General features: G+C 54.4%; 6 protein-coding genes across 6 annotated transcripts; 2 read left to right on the forward strand and 4 right to left on the reverse strand.

Annotated features, from left to right (window-relative positions):
• Positions 1-434: 434 nt before the first annotated feature.
• On the forward strand, positions 435-2,484 carry BBA_02176 (DUF726 domain-containing protein; the record flags this gene model as incomplete). Its single annotated transcript, XM_008597273.1, has 2 exons — positions 435-1,011; positions 1,073-2,484. The coding sequence occupies 2 exons, from the start codon at positions 435-437 to the stop codon at positions 2,482-2,484; spliced, it is 1,989 nt and encodes a 662-aa protein (XP_008595495.1).
• A 924-nt stretch (positions 2,485-3,408) lies between these two features.
• Positions 3,409-6,881, reverse strand: BBA_02177 (DENN domain-containing protein; the record flags this gene model as incomplete). The annotated part of the gene is made up of 2 exons (XM_008597274.1): positions 3,409-6,179; positions 6,230-6,881. The coding sequence occupies 2 exons, from the start codon at positions 6,879-6,881 to the stop codon at positions 3,409-3,411; spliced, it is 3,423 nt and encodes a 1,140-aa protein (XP_008595496.1).
• Positions 6,882-11,513: 4,632 nt separating this feature from the next.
• BBA_02178 (DUF974 domain-containing protein) lies at positions 11,514-12,740 on the reverse strand (the record flags this gene model as incomplete). Its single annotated transcript, XM_008597275.1, has 1 exon — positions 11,514-12,740. The coding sequence occupies one exon, from the start codon at positions 12,738-12,740 to the stop codon at positions 11,514-11,516; it is 1,227 nt and encodes a 408-aa protein (XP_008595497.1).
• Positions 12,741-13,544: 804 nt separating this feature from the next.
• On the reverse strand, positions 13,545-15,948 carry BBA_02179 (KH domain-containing protein; the record flags this gene model as incomplete). The annotated part of the gene is made up of 10 exons (XM_008597276.1): positions 13,545-13,597; positions 13,990-14,005; positions 14,065-14,269; positions 14,329-14,721; positions 14,782-14,993; positions 15,043-15,207; positions 15,254-15,306; positions 15,359-15,380; positions 15,435-15,685; positions 15,771-15,948. 10 exons carry the CDS (start codon positions 15,946-15,948, stop codon positions 13,545-13,547), a joined length of 1,548 nt encoding a protein of 515 aa, XP_008595498.1.
• Positions 15,949-16,779: 831 nt separating this feature from the next.
• On the forward strand, positions 16,780-17,815 carry BBA_02180 (acetolactate synthase; the record flags this gene model as incomplete). Its single annotated transcript, XM_008597277.1, has 2 exons — positions 16,780-17,576; positions 17,635-17,815. The coding sequence occupies 2 exons, from the start codon at positions 16,780-16,782 to the stop codon at positions 17,813-17,815; spliced, it is 978 nt and encodes a 325-aa protein (XP_008595499.1).
• Positions 17,816-18,005: 190 nt separating this feature from the next.
• On the reverse strand, positions 18,006-19,236 carry BBA_02181 (ornithine carbamoyltransferase; the record flags this gene model as incomplete). The annotated part of the gene is made up of 3 exons (XM_008597278.1): positions 18,006-18,046; positions 18,105-18,795; positions 18,877-19,236. The coding sequence occupies 3 exons, from the start codon at positions 19,234-19,236 to the stop codon at positions 18,006-18,008; spliced, it is 1,092 nt and encodes a 363-aa protein (XP_008595500.1).
• Positions 19,237-19,811: the final 575 nt, after the last annotated feature.

Here is a 19,811-nt window from a genome sequence, read left to right on the forward strand (position 1 = left end):
GTGGTCCCGTTCTTTCTTTTTCTTTCCTGCATCCATCTTGGCGTTTGTTCCATTCACAGCCTTGTCTTTACAACAGCCAGTCAGCCAATAAATTGACGCTCGTGTATCGTCACTTGGTCGTACAGAACGCTCACCAGTCGCACCCAGCTTCATCAGGTGCTCAAATCGTGTTCCATCTTTGATGATTTCCTGGTGCGAGTTCAATTGTCCTTCTATTTAGCTCGTCTTGTCCGCCTCCATCAGATCTCGTCCGCCTCCATCAACGCCCTAATAGCCTGCACTTACATCATTTGCATACAGCATTTCCAGACAACATCCCGACTTCTCATCCCTGTTTGCATTTGACGGCACCAATCCCTTCACCTGGCACCTCAGCCAAGGTGCCCTCCCTTCATTTGCTGTCGCGCATGATTTGATCTACATCAGAAGACATAATGGCTCGTGGAGGGCGAGGAGGCAGCGCGCCTTCACGACGCCCCGTTGATCTCACTGGCATCATCAGCGACAACGAAAAATCGAACCTGATTCTTCTCGTCACGGCCATTACTGAAAAGATGTTTCGAGACATCAACAGTCTGTTTGATTCTCCTCTCATTCCATTTGTGGAAGGTGAAGGCCCCGACCGAAACTGGCTGGCTCTGGCTCTCCGCGAGCAGGAAAGCAGCGACAAGGAGAATAGCGCACCTCCAAGATCCTTCGCAAACAGACCTATCGGATCTGCGGCGGTTAAGCCCTCTCCCCAACAACATCATCACGACGACGAGACTCCTCCGCAGTTGCAAGAACTGAGAAATGAGGCTGTTGCATTCTTTCGCAAGTGGCAGGCGTCAGTCATCCAGCGTCTCCGAGACTTGACTGTCGACAATGCCGAAAGGGAAGTCGCCCGTCGAGGTCGCGGAAGAGGCAATCGAGGTGGTCCGCCTCGCGCGCGTACAGGCCGTGGAGGTCGTGACACAAGACTCAATGGCCGTGGAGCACCTTCCACACCGCCTGCAACCGCAGTGTTAAACGGTAACGAATTCGCTGTTGAAAATACTTACATCGTTCAATCTCAACTAACCTGAAATCACAGCTCTTCCTCAAATACCACCCGCCCACGTCGACCCATTTCTGGGTCGACTCCATCCCGCTATCCCAAACAATCTGTGGCCACTGCCTTATGAAAGACGAAAACTGCTGCTGCACATCATGTTCCTCGTTGTGCTGTCGCTCCACGACTACAATGCTAATGCCCGACTGCTTCTCGTCAACCTGACTTCATCCTTAAATCTGCCCATCAAGGTTCACAATCAAGACGAAATACGCATCGCCAAAGGACTTGCAGCCGCTGCCATGGAAGTCAGCCCAGAAAAGGCTGCGGCTCAAAAGGAAGAAAACAAGCTTTCCAAAAGATGGAAGTTTAGCCTCGGTGGGGCCAACATGGGCAGCATGGGCCTTGCTAGAGCTTTAGTTGGTGTTGGTGTTGGTTCTGAGGGTAGTGGCCTGACAACACTGGCTGCCGCGGCTCTTTTGGGTATCATGTCTGAAAACGGCCTGCTAATGGGCTCGCTGTTTGGTATGAACCCTGCCAAGCCAGTTGATAAAATGGTGGAAGGTTTTCTGCGCGAGATTCAGGATTTTTCGTTTTGGTCTGTGACGGAAGCTGGAGATGCCAAGTATGTGGACCCGAGACAGCCATTACCTGGACAGCGACGACTACGAATTGTTATCGCGCTCGGCGGGTTCATGCTCAACGGCGATGCGGTTACTACTCCCTGGAGTTCCTTGAGCCAACAGACTGAGGTCTACGTGGTGCAGTGGGACCTCACCACCGTTGAAAGCCTCGGCAATGCCCTCGAGACTGTTATTGGCAGTACTGCATGGAAATTGGCCAGAAAACAGATTCTAAAGGACTCAAGTAGGTTTGTATCTTTTCAAAACGTGGCTTATCCTTACGGTCCTACAGTCTTCCACTGCCTACTGAATTCGAAATGGCCCGAGCCCTTGCTCAAAATCAGCAAGATTATTGACAATCCTTGGAGTCTCGGCATGGTTCGCGCCGAAAAACTCGGAACCCTTCTTGCTGATGCCATTGTCCGCCACAAGTTCCACGGAGAGCGCTCGGTATCTCTTGTCGGCTATAGCCTTGCCGCTAGGGCGATATACATGTGCCTCATGGTTCTTGCGGAGCGTCGTCAGTTTGGCCTGGTTGATTCCGTCGTCATGATGGGTACTCCCGCACCTTCAGATAGCAAAGTCTGGATGGCGATGAAGAGTGTCGTCTCGGGTCGCTTAATCAACGCATACACGGAACAAGACTACCTTCTTGGCTTCCTATATCGCACCTCAAACACCCATTCCGGGATTGCAGGATTGCAGGAGATCAAAGGCGTCGGTGGTGTCGAAAACTACCATGTCAAACATTTACAGCAAGGCCATTTGTCGTACCAGAAATTGGCCGCGCAAATTCTAAAGGAAGTCGGCTGGGAGCATGACTCTTTTTGATGGAGGAGTTGGACGGAAAGAGGGGGAAGTGGAGGAGAACATACCATTATACCCGCTCGAAGCAAATATTGCTGCATTCATCTTGTTATGACTAGAGATTGATTTGCTTCCAGCACCTTGTTTTTACGCGTCACGCAACCTGTAGGTGCATTCGATACGCGCGGTTGCTACCTTGTGGGCAGATTCACGTATACCAGCTTTGCTATTGAGCTTGTTGACGAATCAAATTATTGAATCAAGCTATTGCCTGATGATCGTTGTGTCGTACTCTTAGTTCGTGATTTGTGATGCGGTACAATCAGCCATTTCCTGTCCAGTGCTAGTAGACTTGCCCACTGAAAATACACACGTCGACTCTGCTGCCCACTCGCAGCGCCTTTGAAGCACAAATCATTTGATGCATAGGAGCTGCACAGGAACTGCACAGGTGCATTTGATATACTTGAACAGTTGGTGCAAGAACCACTATGTATAGGCTTGACCAAAAACTCCCCAAAATAGCGAAGTGAATTCTCCTTGTTGTATCCGACGGGTGCTGTTTTCACCCACATGTCCAAAGTTAATCAGGGTCTGACAATTCCTCCAAGTTGCCCCGTTGCCATGTCCTTGTGCCCGTTGGCACATACATTCCTTGTCTCGCGAAACCGTAGATGAAGAATAAAGCCGGCAAGAAAAGAATACAGCAATGTGAAAGAAAAAGATACATAACACACACTAGAAGAAATGAAAAAGAATAGCAAAATTTTTGAGCCTCCCTTTTTGGATAGAATAATATACAAGTAGCGTTTTGTGTTCCTGGCACCCTCATGTTCAATGCAAATGATGCGAATATACCGATCTAGTTAGTTACCTTGCCAGGCCTCAAGTTGAACTTTGCTTGAGTGTGACGGTATTCAACGACAAGTATGTGCGGTGACGGCTCATTCAAGGCGGGGGCGTGGTGCCCAGCATGCTGGCGACTTGCTTTCGCACAAGACCTCGCGAGCCACGCTGTTCCACACGTGGTACGCCCTGGATGGCACGCGGCTCGCGCATCAGAGTGCGATCCAAGCGGGCAGGCACTCGCGTCACGACCGAGCGGTACTCGCCGGTAAAGTTACCTTTCGGCACTGGCACGGCCGCGGTTCGCCAGATGTGATCGGATGTGTCGTTGAGATAGCTAGGTGGCTTGTTGGAGGCACGCGGCGGAGCGAGACCAAAGGCGTTGGCAGAGGCCCCATGGGATACTCGAATCGACGAAAGGCGCGACAGCGTCGACAGGCCAGACGAAAGACCGGGACGCCCACGCGCCTTCTTGGCCATGATAACTTCGTCAAACAGTCGGATCGACGGCTCCGTGGGCGCTGTGAGCTCTCGTTCGTGAATAAACTCGTTGAATAGCTGCGTATCGCGCATCATGACGGCATAGTCTTGCTGCTCATGTGGGAGACTCTTAATGAACCCATCCATGTCAAAGGCGTAAATCTGTCCGTTGGAGCGTTGTTGTTTCGACGGGCGGGCGAGATGCTTGCGATAGGTATAGAGCAGGCTGGCCTGACAGCGGACAAAGGCGGCACGAACGCGGTCAGAGTGAAAGGCCTGAGGACAGACAAGCGAAGCGACGCCCAAGCAGCGACCATGTGAAATTGTCTTGCACGCGGAACAATGGTACATGCCCTCGGCATCTGCTTTCTCGGCGCAAATAGTGCATGTCGAAGTAGCATCCTTGCGGTCCAGGTTAAAGCAGTGACCCTCTACCCACACTGTCGTCTCCGTGTTGCGAACAGGCTGAATTTGCATGCTGGGCATAATGGTTGATGCCGCCAGAGTCGATTGCGCGTAAGTAGACGGTGCATAGCCGCCACTACCGCCCCCGTACCCGGTCGCCGTCGAATCAATGGATATCCCCGAAATGCTGTAATTTTGCTGATGGCCATTGAGGAAAGGATGAGTTGGTCGATGCATTGGCTGGAACTTATCCATGCCAAACGAAGAGCTGCGTCGCATCTTTTCCTCGCCAAAGTGGCCCGAGCGCTTCTCCCGCAGAGTCGCCGTCAGCGCGAAACCAGAATCGCTTCTAGAGATTGGTGTCGACGGGATAGGAGGGAAGTGGGCAGATTCGGGTGACACTGAGGACTCGGGGCTCGTCCTGCTCGACTTGCTGGTGCCAGGGCGGTCCGATTTGGCATTGTCGGTGACTGCCTCTGCGAATGCGTTGAAGACAGGAGGTTGCAGCGCAGAGGCGGCCACGGGCTCACCAAAACTCGACGAGTTCTGCGATACCCATTTCCCTAGGGTACTGTCGGCAGCTCTAGCATTAAAAATGGACCCGTTCTCCGTCGAAAAGGCATCATAAGGGAACGACTCAACGGCGTATGGTGGCGGGCCTTCCACAACGCCGTAGCGAATTCGGTGGGGGGCGGCAACTTGAAGAAGCGACATGAGCTTTCGTCTCTGTTGGCGAGGTAGTCGGTGCGGCTGAGAAGTTGCGTCAATGGTATCCTTGTCGAGATCAATAAGGACGTAGTCGTCAGGCAGATCGATGCGGTCGTATCGTCGCTCAACACCGACGATATAGGGGCAAGGAGCTTCGAGAGCTGAAATCAGTCTGGCGGGAAGGATAGGGATGAAAATACTGGCCCACTTTAGAGGGTACAGCAGGTTAACCAATGCGTGGCAAGCCAAATGCAGCATGCTGGTGTGCGAGGAAAGGAAGATTATGCGAGATTCAGCCATGGCGTATTCGTAGAGAGCGACGATGTTCTCCAGCGACAGGCAGCGGAACAGGGCGTATAAATCAATAGTCCGGGAACCAGGTATCTCATTGGTGGCCTCTTTGCGAGCATAAAGCTTTAGTTCTCGGATTCCCAATTCGACCTGCGTTTTGGACCCGAGAGGACTGAATGCCTCGGTACACATGTTGACAACGTAGCGCTCGAGTGGCTGCCAACGGCCGACCCTGGGTGAGCTGGGAGGTATTCGGAGAACAGCGCCATCAGTCATGGGAACGACAATCGCCTTGAGCCATTCCTTCCAGAAGGACATGTTGGCAGCGTCTTTGCCCAAGACGCCGTAGGCGCGAGGAATCCACAGTCCACTCTCCCCAGCCGTCAGCCCCTCAATCTTGGAGGCCGCACCGTGGCGAAGTGGACGCAGCATATCCGTCATGAGCGCAATCTTTTCCTCGACAGTGCTGATTTCATCTTCAAGCCTGTCGCGAGCGGAAGAACCAGAGGGTATTGTTGGCAGCTTCGCTAGAAGCTGTGAAAGGTGTGTGCGCTCGCCAGCCAGTCTGATACCCAAGCTCGCGGCGAGTTCGCGTTCTTCATTCGACATGTGGCTCTGGCGCCACTGCTCGCATTTCACCTCGACCTCATCAGCAACGTCGGCCGACAAGGCTGTCCAGATGATAATGGAAATGCCATATAATTTGCTGCTATCCTCTGCTGTCATGGTGAAACCATGCCATGTCGAGCGCGGGCGTTCATCCGAGGAGACGATCTGGATATCATTGGGGAAGGCGAACATGGGCACATAATCTGGGAATCGGCCTCGTCGTGTAACCTCTTCGGTGGCAGTCTTGGGGGGATATCGGTCCAACAGAACGGGTTCGAAGCGACGCTTGAGCGGGTGCATATCGGGGTCGGTATTGAGCGGCTCGGGCGGAGGAATGACGGAATTGTAATTGCTGAGTCGCTTGGCGGTGCGTACAGAGGCTATAGACGCGTTAGTAATGTTGTTTGGACAAGGTAAGCAGAAAACGGACCAGCTCCATTGATGCTGCTGCTCTTGTTGATGTTGCCCTGTCGTTTTGTGCTGCTCATTTCTCTGAAGCTAATTTTTCGACGTATGCTGCCTTTGAGGCTGCGTAGCGGACTCATTCGGCCGCTAGGGATCTCATCAGCTTTGATGCGCTCAGCACGGGGATTGACCATGGGAGCTCTGGCCTGAACTCTGGCACCGGCGGTGAAGGAGAGATCCTCGAGAAAGTTTTCTCGCTCAGCTGCAAACTTGAGCAAAGCTCTGTCAAAGTCAACGTCGCCCATGCGAACAGTCAGCGGCAAGCCTTCCTCGAGTGGTGCAACGGTACTGGAGCCATTCGCCGAGGGAGGTAGTTTGCTGCTGGGGCGAATGGTAGCACTGCTGCGATTGCTGCGGCTTCCATCGTCATCGACTGTACTGATTGTGGAATGGGCGTCGATGGAGAGTTTGGAGAGGCGATTGGCGGAGTTTTGGCGTGAATGGCGGGCGGCATTGGCGCGATGCTGGCCGTTGACAATTACGCCATTATCAGGCTCACCGTCCTCGGCAATGGTGTCGTCGACGGGCAAAACTGTCTGAGGAGCATCGTCGTAGGATATTGACTCTACGCCGGCAATCCAGAAGTAGTGAGCGAGAGGAGCAGACGAGGAATCCATTTCATGTCAATGTGTGCGGGCTGAAGGCTGAAAGAACAAAATGTTGGCCGTTAGGCCGGTCGGCGCGCGTTGAAGCTCTCCAACAGGAGGTTGACCGTTGAGCGGCTCTCGATGGGCTTTTGTGAATTGGCTGGTCAAGACGTTGGACGATGAGCTGGTCGGAGAGGAAAGGATGGTCGCGAAGGCAGGTCGGAAGGAGGGTGAAGAGCGCAGGTTTGATGGCCGACCAGCGGATAGGTTTGATGAAGAGATGAGATGGATGGGGAAACTGAGGGCGATGATGAGCGGCTCAGGGTTCTCTCAATGCAATACGAATGTGCCGGTCGAAAGTGAAAGAAGCGAGATGGTTCGGCGGCGGTAGGAGCATACAAGGCCAGGCCATGAGATGCAACTCAAAGGCTGAGAGGCGGGACAAGGGGAAGGGGCCCGAGGGGGAGGGGCGAACTAAAGGTTTCCAAGTTTTGTTGGAGTGGGTGGAGGCGAGCTTAATAAACTTGACGGCGCGCGTCGTGGCTCAACTAGAGCAGTTGTTTGACAAGATGAGAAAGAGATTGAATCCAGCGTGATGCCGGAGTAGAGGGAGTAAAAGGTTAAATATAAAGGAGAGACGAGACGGGAAGGAAAAGTGAACTTGAAATATTGAGGCGGAGGAGCAGAGGTTGGTTGACAAGAGTGACGCGGGTGTTTGCAGCTAATCACAGTCAGCTTCGGTCCGGGGATTAGCGTAGGACGGCAATGCCAGCATTCAGCACCTGTGTATCCGTACTACTGAGTACCTACCTAAGTAGGTAGCTAACTGCAGATCCTGGGAAACCCCTTTTGGTGACAGGCCGGAGAGCCGCTAGTACGAGGTCTAGTTGAGGCCAGCATTGACGTGGTTGCGTGGATGCTTGGCTGGTGGTAGAGCAGCGGTGATGATCCATGGAGGTATCGATCCGAGACCTACCTACCCCCTACCTACCTACGTACGGATCGGTAGGTAGTGGTTCTCGAGGCTGCAGCCTGCAGGCGAAGGATTACCTAGTATTGATGATGCTGCAGAGCCAGCGTCTTCAGTTATTTTACAGGCAGCCACAGGCGTCATGGATGGCTAGATGAGTGACAAGGTAGGCCTGTTGTTTTGCATGTTGGGCCCTATGACCCCCGAGAGCTTGGCTGGCCGGAATCTGCTGCAGGTGCCCTCAGGCAAGGTATAGGTGGACAGGTACCCGGGTTGAGCCATTCTGGGCAACAACAATAACCATACATTTCGGATTCTGCGCAAGTCACAGTGCACTGCACGCCACCAAGCACCACGTCAATTGCAGCAAGAAAGCAAATTGGCAAGCGATGGGCAGCACTCTGTACCATAAACTGTGCCTACCTACCTACCTAGGCACTGTTGGCACTACCCTAGCACCTAGGTAGGTAGCCCACTCGCTCCACAACGAGCCAAAGCTTGTTGGTGGGGTTCGGCCCAGCTTGGAGTTGCATTGTCAGTGCCCTGCCATTTCTAAATCACAATTCACCAAATCACCACCATCCCAACTATCCGTATGTATCTGTGGCATTTCGCCCGCCCTTTATCATTCACCATCTGTGCCATGGTCTTGGGTCCTTTTTTTTTTTTGGAGCCTCTGGAGCATCGAACTAGTCAGCTGTGAGCTAGACCATGTCGACGTCATTTCCGATTTCATCATCTCCCGCTCCGAGTATATGTATAACTCGCCCTGCCGTTTGTATCGAGGCATGCTGGCATGCTTGGCTAACATACCGCGGCAGCCACAATATTGGTCTTGGGCATCGACGCCGCTCATCAATAAACGCTTTGCAACAGCCACGGGACGTGTCAATCAGCGCAGGGCAGTCGTCATGCGGGATGGGGCAGACGACGCCCAACCCACCACCAAGCCGACGCCACAAGATCCATCCCAACAGCTTTGTCTCCGACTCAGCTTGGCCTCCATCATGGCCTGAACCAGATGGTATTCTACATGTCGCCATAACGATACCGGTATGACTGTGCCCAGGTTCAGCCGCAAAGCACCAAAAACAACAACCAAGACAAAAGACTGTCTCGTCCAGCGAGAAATAGGCTTCGCGTTTATCCATGCTCCCGTCAGGGGTTCCAATCCATGCTGCTAGCCGCCCACCGGTGTTGCCAAGCAAGTCCCAACACGCCAGGACCACTAGTAGAGTCAATTCCCCTTATTCCAGCAGGCTTGTTCCTGCGTCAGGCGGGCCACGCGGGCCTGGCTCTTTGTTTCACATAAACTGCCCGATACAACCCTGCAGCGCCACCACACACCAAGGCCTTGACACGATCGATTTTTGCTTCCTTTTCTTCTCTGCCGTCTTTGCTTTTGGGCTGCCCCGTTTTCCCGCAAGAGGACCAGACACTCCTGCTCCGCTCAGCACGTCGTGCTCAAAGACACTAAGCCGCCGTCTACGGATACCTAGCTCGTCCTTAGCCCCTCGCAATGCACAACGTATACTTGATGGATCTAAGACCTGAGCCATCCCTTTTCCTTGCGCTTCACTGTTCCGACCGCTCAATCCCGGAGACCCTGGCGATCTTTTAGCTGTAACGCGTCTCGCCGCCAACTACCGATAAACACGACCCTTTTTTAAAGATAGTTGGCTATTCTCATTTAGTTAACCCAGCACTTGGATGCCAGCGCCCGCAGAAACGCGTGGCAATCTTCCCGTATCTCCACCAGACTCTAATCTTTCGCCCCTGCCACTGGCTGCTCAAATGACCCCAAAGTGTTCAACCGTCATCTCTGCAAGCCACGATAAGAGCGGAATACGACACCCGCACACCATCTCGACGAGTGCGGGAAAGAAGTATAAGGAACAAGGCGCTGGGCGAGTAATTTTCCTTAAATAAGCCGACAACGGGCGGCTTAATTATTTTGCCTAACATCTGGCTATCTGCCATCATGCAGTGCTTTCTTGGCTCCCTTGGCTTTGCGTGCAATCGGGGATAGTGAATCGGAGAAGAATGCCACAGATGCCCGATCCACTGCGCCACATCTATCTACCTGATGCATGGCATGCATATGGAGTGACGCGCAGCAGTGCCCACGAAACGAATCACTGAGACATAGGTCGCAAGGCGTGACGATTCGGCGCTACAACATTCATGAAGACTGAGGTTGTAGCCGAGGCCACTGGCAGCCTGAGCGACGATCAGTTTACCAATGGGGGCCGCCAAGGTTCGCTAATGATTCCTACTGGTAGCTGGGCACAAGGGCACCGACTCAGTAAAACTGCCAGATTGGGCTGGGCTAGGATGACGAACCAGTTGCAACAAAGAAACTTGGTGCTCTTTCAGCTGAGTCGTCCGTAACTTGAAACGACCCCACGGTTCGGCGCATGTCAGTGCAACGGTGGGGTCGGCAGAGTCCCGACGCATTCAAAGCCGCCCACAAGGAAATCAGCATTTCGCTCTTTTTGTCGAATGATAAGTATCACTGACCGTCTACGCATTGAAGTTCGAGTTGAGTAGCTCATGGCTTGTGTCGTTTCCAGGTCGAGGTCTGCCCGTGCTGAGCCTGAGGTCGTCCACCACTCGAGTCTCGCCGTACCGACTCAATCGTACGCCTTGCGTCACTGGCTGCCCATTTATCAGTTTCCCTTGGCCGCTCATCGAGGGAATGGCATGGTTACGTATGGAAGTCTCGTGTTCTGTCCGCTGGCCAGATTCCCTTTTTACCGCCACGAGTGCCCTCTTGTTTTTGCCGTGGACGCAGGAGCAGAGCAGTCTACAGATGTCTAACGACTCAACACGAGCCAGAGTTCGCCATGGAATGGTTATAGCGCTGCGGACTTATTCATGCTAGCGCTTGTCCCACCCACAATGGCTTCGGTTCGTGCCAAGCCGTGGTTCGTATTCATGGATCCGGAGCTGTTGCCGATATGGCTGTGCTACCCCGGCAAGCCGTCCTTAGTTGCCACGCAAGACCATGTACCTTGCACAGATTACGTATGTTGTGTACGAGTCTCTCAAACACTATCTATTCTGAAATCGGACAATACCATTGCGCCAAGACCACGGAAAAACATAGTTGACCAGCAATAATATGGCTTCTATGTAACGGCAGTAGAGACTGCGCGAGATTTACTGTCCCACAACTATATACCATGCTGTTGTAGGGTACTTTGCCTGTATTGCACACTCTGACATACTTTTGTCCGACAAGGCATCTTGGAGCTGGGTTGTAGCCTCAATAAACAACTTGATGACCCAGACGCCGCTTCCACGCCCGACATATGGTGTCAAGAGCAAAACGTAAGATGACAGTTGAAAGGCTTGGCTCGGCCGCTCTAGCAATGTCGTAATGCGCGACTCGACTCTTGTGAAGGCATAAGACACACTGAATATTCAGTTTCAGAGAGCAAGATGAATGCTCTTTGCTTGGTGCTCAATTGACGAGAAGGCAGCGTGGATGAGAGAGAGAGGCCACAACTAATACGGCACTTGCCACGGACGAGGTCGGTTGTGATGCGGATTGACCCTTTTCTTCACCCAACGCGGGAAGAAGGATGAATATCATTAAAAACTCAACAGGAGTAACATCTTTGCTCGCCCGTTCATGCTCAAATGTATCATGTCTGTTCAAACGTGCACTTCTCACAGTACCGCACGACTCACCGCACGACCCGCGTGCCCAGTTTGCCCGTCGAGAGGAACCCGCGATTACCCATCTCCCCACGCCAGCCAATGCCCAGCACGCCAAACACGACACGCGCGTCCGGTCCGCCGGCGGCCCGCGCCCTCGCCACCACATCCACATCCTCCTCTTCCTCCTCGTTTCCGCCGCGCCGCGTCTCTATCACAAAGCACACCTGCTCGACCTCGCCGGGCTGCAGCACCGGCTTCTGCACACCCGCCGATCCTGACCCCGACCCCGCTCCCGCCCCCGCCGTCCAGTTGCAGTCGCGGCATGTCAACCCCGGCTCCAGCTCCATGACGACCCTGTCGAGCTGCATCGTGTCGTCGCTGCAGTTTTCCAGCTGCGCTTCTAGCACCCACCGCCGAAGCGGCGGCTGCTGCTGCTGCTGCTGCTGCTTCTTCTTCTTGGGGGCGGGCGCTTTCAAAACGCCAACCTTTGTGCGCACAATCAGCGAGGGCTTGCAGATGAACTGGTATAGCTTGCGAAAGGTGCGCGTGCGGCCGCTCGTCTCGGCCGCCTCGTAGTAGCTCACCGTCACGGCGAGCACGTGGTTGCCCTCTTCCTTGAGATCAAACGAGACGATTTTCTGCAGGGTGCCGCCCGGTGCCAGATCCGTCGCAGCAGCAGCGGCGGCGCCAACAGCAGCGGATTCCTGAGACGACGGAGCCGGCCCGAGCTCGAGACTCTGGGCCTTGGTCTGCCCGGGCGTCTTCATCTCGGCCTCGACGCGGACGTCGCGAATCTGGCGCTTCGTCGTCGCGGTGCTACTACTGTCGTCGAGGTCATTGTTGGCGCAGAGGGTGCAGCTAAACGTCTCCCCGACGTAGGCGGAGCCAAACGACACGGGTAGGTTGAGGATCGGGCTGAGGAGAAACGGCGACGGGTTGGTGCTGCTGGGGTGGTAGGCGAGCGATGCGGGCAGAGGTGAGGCGTCGGCGGCGGCGGCGATGGCGGTGGTGGTGGTAGTTGAGGGCTTAAAGGGCGGCTCGATCGGGTACTGCGGTACGAGAGACGGGCATGATAGGCTGTGTAGACGAGAGAGAGGGTCAGTCAGTATCAGAGGGATGGAGCTGGGTTCAAGACGGGAGCTCTTGAGGTGGGGGTGCCAGGCATTGAGGGTACAAACAAACCGAAGGACTTTGACGGAGACGGAATGGGGTTCCTTGATGGGATCGTGGGAGAGATATCTTTGGTGGCTCATGACTTGGTTATTGTTTGCGCCTCCGCGCGGTACTTGTGAAGCTGCGGATTCTGTGGCTGTCGAAAGGGAAGCTGTTTTGGGTTGCTGCTGTCGATGTTGGAGCTTCGCTGTCCCAAGTGGGCCGGCCGGTGGAGGTGACGCAACAAGGGACTCACTCATTCAAGAGAACATCAACCACCGGGGTTTTTGTCATGTCACTTTGTGAATATCTGTGAACATATGTGAATAATACGCGAGTATGTCAATTCTTTTTTTTCCTATTGCTGGCTGCTTGTAGTTATAGTTTGAGATGGTGTTGAGGACATGGCAACGCTATCGTTGTTGAGCCTGCTTTGAGCTTTCAACTGTTAATTATTATTACTCGCCGATGACACCTTGAAGATGGCACCACTGCCAAAAGCTTCCAACTTTGGGCGTGTTGCAAATTCGTTCTCCAATGACGCACCACACATGGTTTGAGCAACTTCAATCACCATTGTCTTACCTTAACCTTCGCCGCCGCGCGAATGTTGAAAATACGAGTTCTCCTCCCAGCTAGGGGAGAGCCATTGACCCAGTCCATCTGTCCTCTGTGAGAAGCAGCTTCGTGCGGCTCAAGCAGGGACAGCATCGGTCAAACAAGAGACAAGGAGCAAGTCTGCTTGTATTGGGGTTATTTTGGAAAATATACCGCAGTGGCTACATCTTTTACAAAAATTTGGTCAAGCTAGAAACTGTCAGCAAGTCACACATTTCACCAAAAAGAACCATCAGGCGGCCGACGATATGTAGTGCGCCAGTTCTAGCATCGAGAATCTGCCAACATTAGCAAACACGGGTCGCAGCATCGCCAATCGATTGCTCGAGCTCTGTGAAGCCTGTCAAAATTCAGCATTTCAAAAATAAAAATAAAAAAAAAAGAAGAAAAACCAAGAAAAAGAGCCAATGATAGATAATCTGCAGCGCACTGTGCATAATTGATATTAGTTTGACCTTGCCACAATTTGCTTCTTTCTTCAATACTTAGTACCAGGAGCTCGTGGCTCCTCGCGAGGGCGGGCGCCTTCTTCTTCTTCGTCTGCATTCCATTCTTCCCTTGTCCTACGACGCAGCACCGACAGGTGGTAAAAGCTTTCTGACCCTAGAAGTCAATGAATGGCAGGCAACACCGCATAGTCAGTGAGCAAAAAACAAAAGGTATCGAAAAAAAAAATCATTTTTACATAACCCAGGAAGCAGCAGCCTTTTCGAAGCTGTCTCCTTTACAGACCGGGCGGAGGAGGGACCTGCTGTCTGTCAGTCAAGGCTTCGAGCGAAAGCAAAATTGCTACGGGGATATACGGACAGCGCTGTAGCCACCCGGAGCGCCGGGAGGTGATCCAGAGGGCGGTGGCGGAGGGGCGGCGCTGGAAGGAGGAGGGGGAGGAGGCGCCGAGTCACTCGGAGGAGGAGGTTGCGGTGATGCCGACGCCCCGGGGGCTGGCGACTGTGCAGCACCAGCTTGTCCTTGCTGATACTGAGCGTAGTACTGCTGGTACATGGCGACGTAGCTACGTGATGTTAGCAAACTCTGACTAAACTCAGTGGAAAGGGGGTTAGCTAGTCTTACTTGGCGTAGCCGCCATAAGCGGCGTAGGGATCCTGGCCGTTAGCAGCCGCCTGAGCGTAGTATTGAGCATATTGCGCGTTGTAGTCCGCGTTGGCAGAGGCGTCCGTAGCAGCAGCGGCAGTTCTAGAGCCGCTGTCCGAGCTTTGCCTGCCGTAGCCAGAGTACGAGTCGCCGCCGCCGCCGCCTCGGCCACTGTAATGATCACCGCCACGGTCATTATAGCCGCCGCGACGGTCACCGCCGTAGCCACGGTCGCCACGGTCACCGTAGCCCCCACGATCGCCATGTTGGCGCGGCGGACGGCTTCTGAACTCTTCGTACTGCTCGCGGACGTTTTCAATCAAGTCTTTGCATAGGTCCCTAGCCTTTTCTACCATGGCCGGATCGGGACCGCTGCGAGAGGAAACTGGTTAGCAATGACTTGTCAAAAAAGATGGGGTAATGGCGACGCACGCGACGTGAAGGAACATTTCCTCGTCACTTTCTTGGTTAGTGTCTCGTTCAATGTATCCTGAACCGCGACCTTTGATCTGGACACGGCATCCCGTTTCTTGCTGAATGTGCTTAACATAAGAGCCGCCTGCACCGACAATCTGGGCCCGCAGGTTGAAGCCGGGAACAGGCTCCAGACCTACGGGAATGCTCTCTTCTGGCCATTTGTTACGCTGCGGCTCATTAGTAAAATTGACAACATGGCAATACCAAAGATCTTACCCGGCTAGTATCGTCATTCTCCGGCTGTTCTCTCTCGCGGCGCTTGAATCGGCGCTCGTCGACAAGCTGAGGAAGCTCCTGCTCAATCAACTCGTTGACTTTGGCGACGGCAGCTTCCAGCACCTCTTTTGTTCTGGCGGTAATGTGGAGATATAAAGGAGGTTCCTGTGAGGTTAGCTTTGAAGAGTGTGCATTCGCCTCGAATACTTACGGCAGCAGTAGCCATGCTCTTGTTGGGGTAGTATTTCCCTCGAACAGTGAGATCTAAGGATGTTAGTGGCTAAGAACACAAGACTAGGCTGCTGGGATTCATTACCAGCTCCAGTATCTTTTTGAATCTAAATAACGAGTTAGCAGGATGTTTGTACCAGTACGCACTGCCATTGACCTACCGCTTGCTGCGTCTGCGCTTTCATGAGCATATATCGGTTTCGCAAATCGTTGACCTCTATGTCCTGAATGTAGTCGCCGTCCGAGACATACATCTCGCCCGGAGCGCCAGGCGCGCCTTTGCTCGCCTCTGGGGCAGCTGAGCTGGCTTCGGGCGTGCCATTGCTGGTGGCGCCTAGGATGGGCGGGACGTCGACGTGCTGAATGCCCTTGCGAGCCTGGAGCTGCGCATTAATCTTGGCGGCCGCGGCAGCTATGGAAACACACGTTAGCATGAGTCAATTTGCGGTCCTACCAGCCTGTGAGCCGGTAGCAAACATGGAGCTATTGCGACATACCCGCAGCGGCAGCCGGGTCGACTGTGGGTTCGCTGGTACTCGGGAGCGGACTACGCTCCCTGGTCTCCGAGTTTCGAGTCGACGGAGAGCGCGAGCGGCGGTCGAATCGCGAGGCTCTCTTGGGCTCGGGCTCCTTTTGATCGAAGCGTGAACGCTTGCGCGGCTCTGCGTCGGCCATGGTGGTAACGTGGTTGGTGCTGATTCTCAGACAGTCGGGTGGAGGATCAAGCACGAAATGATCAAGGAGCGCGGTAGGGTTTTGCCGAGGTCAAAACGCAGCGATGAAGATGATTTGAAGTCGTAGCAAAGAACGTAGCGCAAAAATAGGCTGGAAAATTCCAGCTGTGGCGGGAAGTTGAAGCAAAACGTTAACGGATCGACTTTTTTATCAGTTGGGATGGCAAATGGTTGGTTGCTTGTGTCTCGCGACGGAGCCGGAAAAAGCTCTGGTTCCGGGGCTTGTTTCTTTGCTTTGTGTGGGGGTCTCGCAGGCAGGCCCGTTGCTCTGCCCCGGACCGACTTGGACCCTGGTCTGCGGTGTCGGAGCAATGTGCTACGGACGTAACATGTATTATGATATCGCTTTGCCATTATAATCCGGCGAAAGCATGTGAGGCAAGTCCACCTGTTCGTCATGCCGAAAACATATAGTCCGTAGGCCAAAAGCTACCAGTCCCGCGTGATTCTACACACAAACTTAGCCTTTGTCAATCTCTTACACCTGTTCAGCGTGGGGTACATCTGTAGTTACGGCGCCTTGGCCAGTTGTGTGAGCTCCCCCAGCCGATAGCTGCTCCACTAGCCAGCCCTCCGATAGCTCTCCGCTGCAGCAGCCTTTTTCACTACCAGTAGTTACAGCAGAACCCGCCTTGACTCAGGATCCGTCCTCTTCCTGGTCCATCACTAATTACAGAGCCAACATCACCCCTTTGCTCTCGCATCCCCGCGTCATTCCTTCCCTTCTCTTCTCCCATCCTCCCGACTGCCAGGGAAGCAAAAGAAAGGACCAATGGCTGCCATGCGATCCTTTGGAGCGCCGCTCCGATGGGCCGCCTCGGCGCGCACCACCATCGCCCTCCCAGCTGCCCGCGCCGTCCGCTTCAACTCCTCGAGCAGCTCGACCTCTGCCATTGCCTACAAGGCGCTGCGGCGACGCTCAGCGCCTCTGCCTCTGACCGAGACGCCGCCCTCGTGGTCCGCCCAGGCCGCCGTCTCCAACATCCTCTACGAAACGCCCACACCTAGCATGGCGCCTCCCAAGCGCCACATCCTCAACTGTCTCGTCCAGAACGAGCCCGGCGTGCTCTCTCGTCTGTCTGGCATCCTTGCCGCCCGCGGCTTCAACATTGACTCGCTCGTCGTCTGCAACACCGAGGTCGAGGACCTCTCCCGCATGACCATTGTCCTCACTGGCCAGGACGGCGTCGTCGAGCAGGCCCGCCGCCAGCTCGAGGACCTCGTGCCCGTCTGGGCCGTCCTCGACTACTCCAGCGCCGCCCTCGTCCAGCGCGAGCTGCTTCTCGCCAAGATTAACATCCTCGGCCCCGAGTACTTTGAGGAGCTGCTCGCCCACCACCGCGAAATCACCACCGGCGACGTCCAGGCCGCCGCCGCCGACCCGGAGCTCAACCATGAGAACCAGCAGACCCTCGAGGAGAGCGCCGCCCGCGACTTTCACCCCAGCAAGCTGGCCGCCTCCGAGGCGCTCCGCCACAAGCACGAGCATCTCAAAACTATCACCTACTTTACGCACCAGTTTGGCGGCAAGGTGCTCGATATTAGCACCGTGAGCTGCATTGTTGAGGTGTAAGTTATGACGTAGTTTCAATCAATCGAGAATTTTCTCGCTCACATTTGTTTTTAGCTCTGCCAAGCCCTCCAGAATCGACTCCTTCCTCAAGCTCGTCGCTCCTTTCGGCATTCTCGAGTCTGCTCGCACCGGTCTCATGGCCCTACCCCGATCCCCTCTCAAGGGCCCCAACGAGGAGCAACTCACCCTCGATGCTGATGAGATTGTCGACGCCAGCCAGCTCCCCCCTGGTTAAATAAGATACTACGGGAGATGCATAAAGTGGCATGCACAGCCAAGTGGATCATGGCGTAATCGGTTGGATTTGATGGTTTTTTTATTACCACTACTTGGTCTCTATTTAGATCTTGTTTAAAATGCAAATTCTGACATGTTGAATTTTTTTTTTTCCTACTCCGCTATGAACCTAAATTACATGAATCACACTAAAACTTGCCCTTGTTGACAACAAAGCCTTCTAGCGCGGCTAAAACGGATGGTTAATACGATAAAGATCATCTATGTGAATGTAATTGAGCACTTACCGATGGCAGCCCACAGTCGATTCTCGGCTTCGGGGAAGACCAAAGACCTCGGGCTGTAAAACACCTCGTCCGCAACCTCTTCTGGGTGTCGTGGCAGACAGTGCATAAACTTCCAGCCCTCCTTGGCGCCACCGCGCTTAGCCAAGTCATTCGTAATCTGGTAGCCGGCAAATGCATCCAGGCGCTTCTGCTTTTCGCTCTCCTGGCCCATGGAGATCCAGGTATCCGTCACCAGCACGTCGGCGTCCCTGATGGCCTCCTCCGGCACCGTCGTCTCCGTCAGCTTGCCCGGCGAGGCGACGCCCTGCGCGGCGGCGTTGATGAGGGCCCGCATGGTGTCTGGGATGCTGTAGCCCTTGGGCGAGGCGACGGCAATGTCGACGCCCATCTTGACGCAGCCAATGGCCAGGTCAAAGAGCACATTGTTGGAGTCGCCGACCCAGGCAACCTTGAGGCCCTCGAGGCCGAGACTGCCGCCAGACGTGGCGCTCGACGAGGCAAACGTCTCGTGCATTGTCAGGAAGTCGGCAATCGTTTGCAAGGGGTGAAAGTCATCTGACAAGGCGTTGATGACGGGCACGCTCGAGTCCTTGGCCAGTCCGGCGACGTCGGAATGCGGGCCGACACGAGCGACCATGCACGAGGTCATGGACGAAATGACCTTTGACGTGTCGTACAGCGACTCATTCACCTAGCCCAGATAAATAACACACACACTGTTAGCAAGCGAGCTTTCTCGCTTCTGAAGCGGCAAGAGAGGGGCCAAACTTACACCTAGCTGAATGTCATCCTTGCCCAGAAACATGGGATGCCCGCCCAGCATCGTGACGGCCGCCTCTGTCGACACGCGCGTGCGGGTGCTGCGCTTGCTAAACAGCATGGCGACCGTCTGGCCCGCCAGCCCGTCGCGGAGCGTCGCCGGCACCGCGCCCGACTTGACCTGCGTCTTGCGCGCCGCGCCGAGTCTGACGAGGTTCGCAAACTCGGCCGGCGCGAGGTCGGCAATGGACATGAGATGCCTGGGAGCAGCCGCGGCGGCGGCCGCGGCCGCTGTTGATGAGTAGGAGCATTGCTGTAGGTGGCGTGCGGCACCGCCGGCGACGCTGCGGAGAGCAGGGGAGGAGGCGCTCATAGTTGCTTAGCCGTTTGAGTGAGGCGGAAGGAGGAGGCGGAAGGAGGAGGCGGAAGGAGGAGGAGTAGTAGGAGGAGTAGGAGGAGGATGAGGTGGTGGTGACGAGCTGCGTTAGCACCAATTGATGAATGCCGAGCTGCACAGGTGCAAGAAAAGAAGCGCGGGGTGTGAGGCGGAGAAAATAGAGCTCTATGGGCTAATAGAGATGCTGTGGTTGGCAGAGATAAGGGTGCATGTATGACTTGAATTTCTGACTGTTGTGTCGCCGGCGATCGGACAAAGGTGGTGGAGTCGAGTACGGGCGCTAAAACGAGGTTCTCAGGTCCTCCGCAATTAGCCTATACCGACCGACTTGCGATAAGAATAAAGGATAAGACGGAACAGCATTTAATGAATCGAACAAGTTGAATCGTTGAAAATGCTCCATCGATCCCCGGGCTGATTAAAACCGACGAAATGAAGCGTTTTGAACAGGGTCATGCCCACTGTCCTCGACTCTATCGTCTACGTGACTACCTGCCTTGGTTGCCCTTTAATCGACAACTCAAAAGACAAAAAAAAGCAAAATGGCGGCC

Source organism: Beauveria bassiana (genome assembly GCF_000280675.1).
Source record: "Beauveria bassiana ARSEF 2860 unplaced genomic scaffold BBA_S00004, whole genome shotgun sequence".
NCBI lineage: Eukaryota > Fungi > Ascomycota > Sordariomycetes > Hypocreales > Cordycipitaceae > Beauveria > Beauveria bassiana.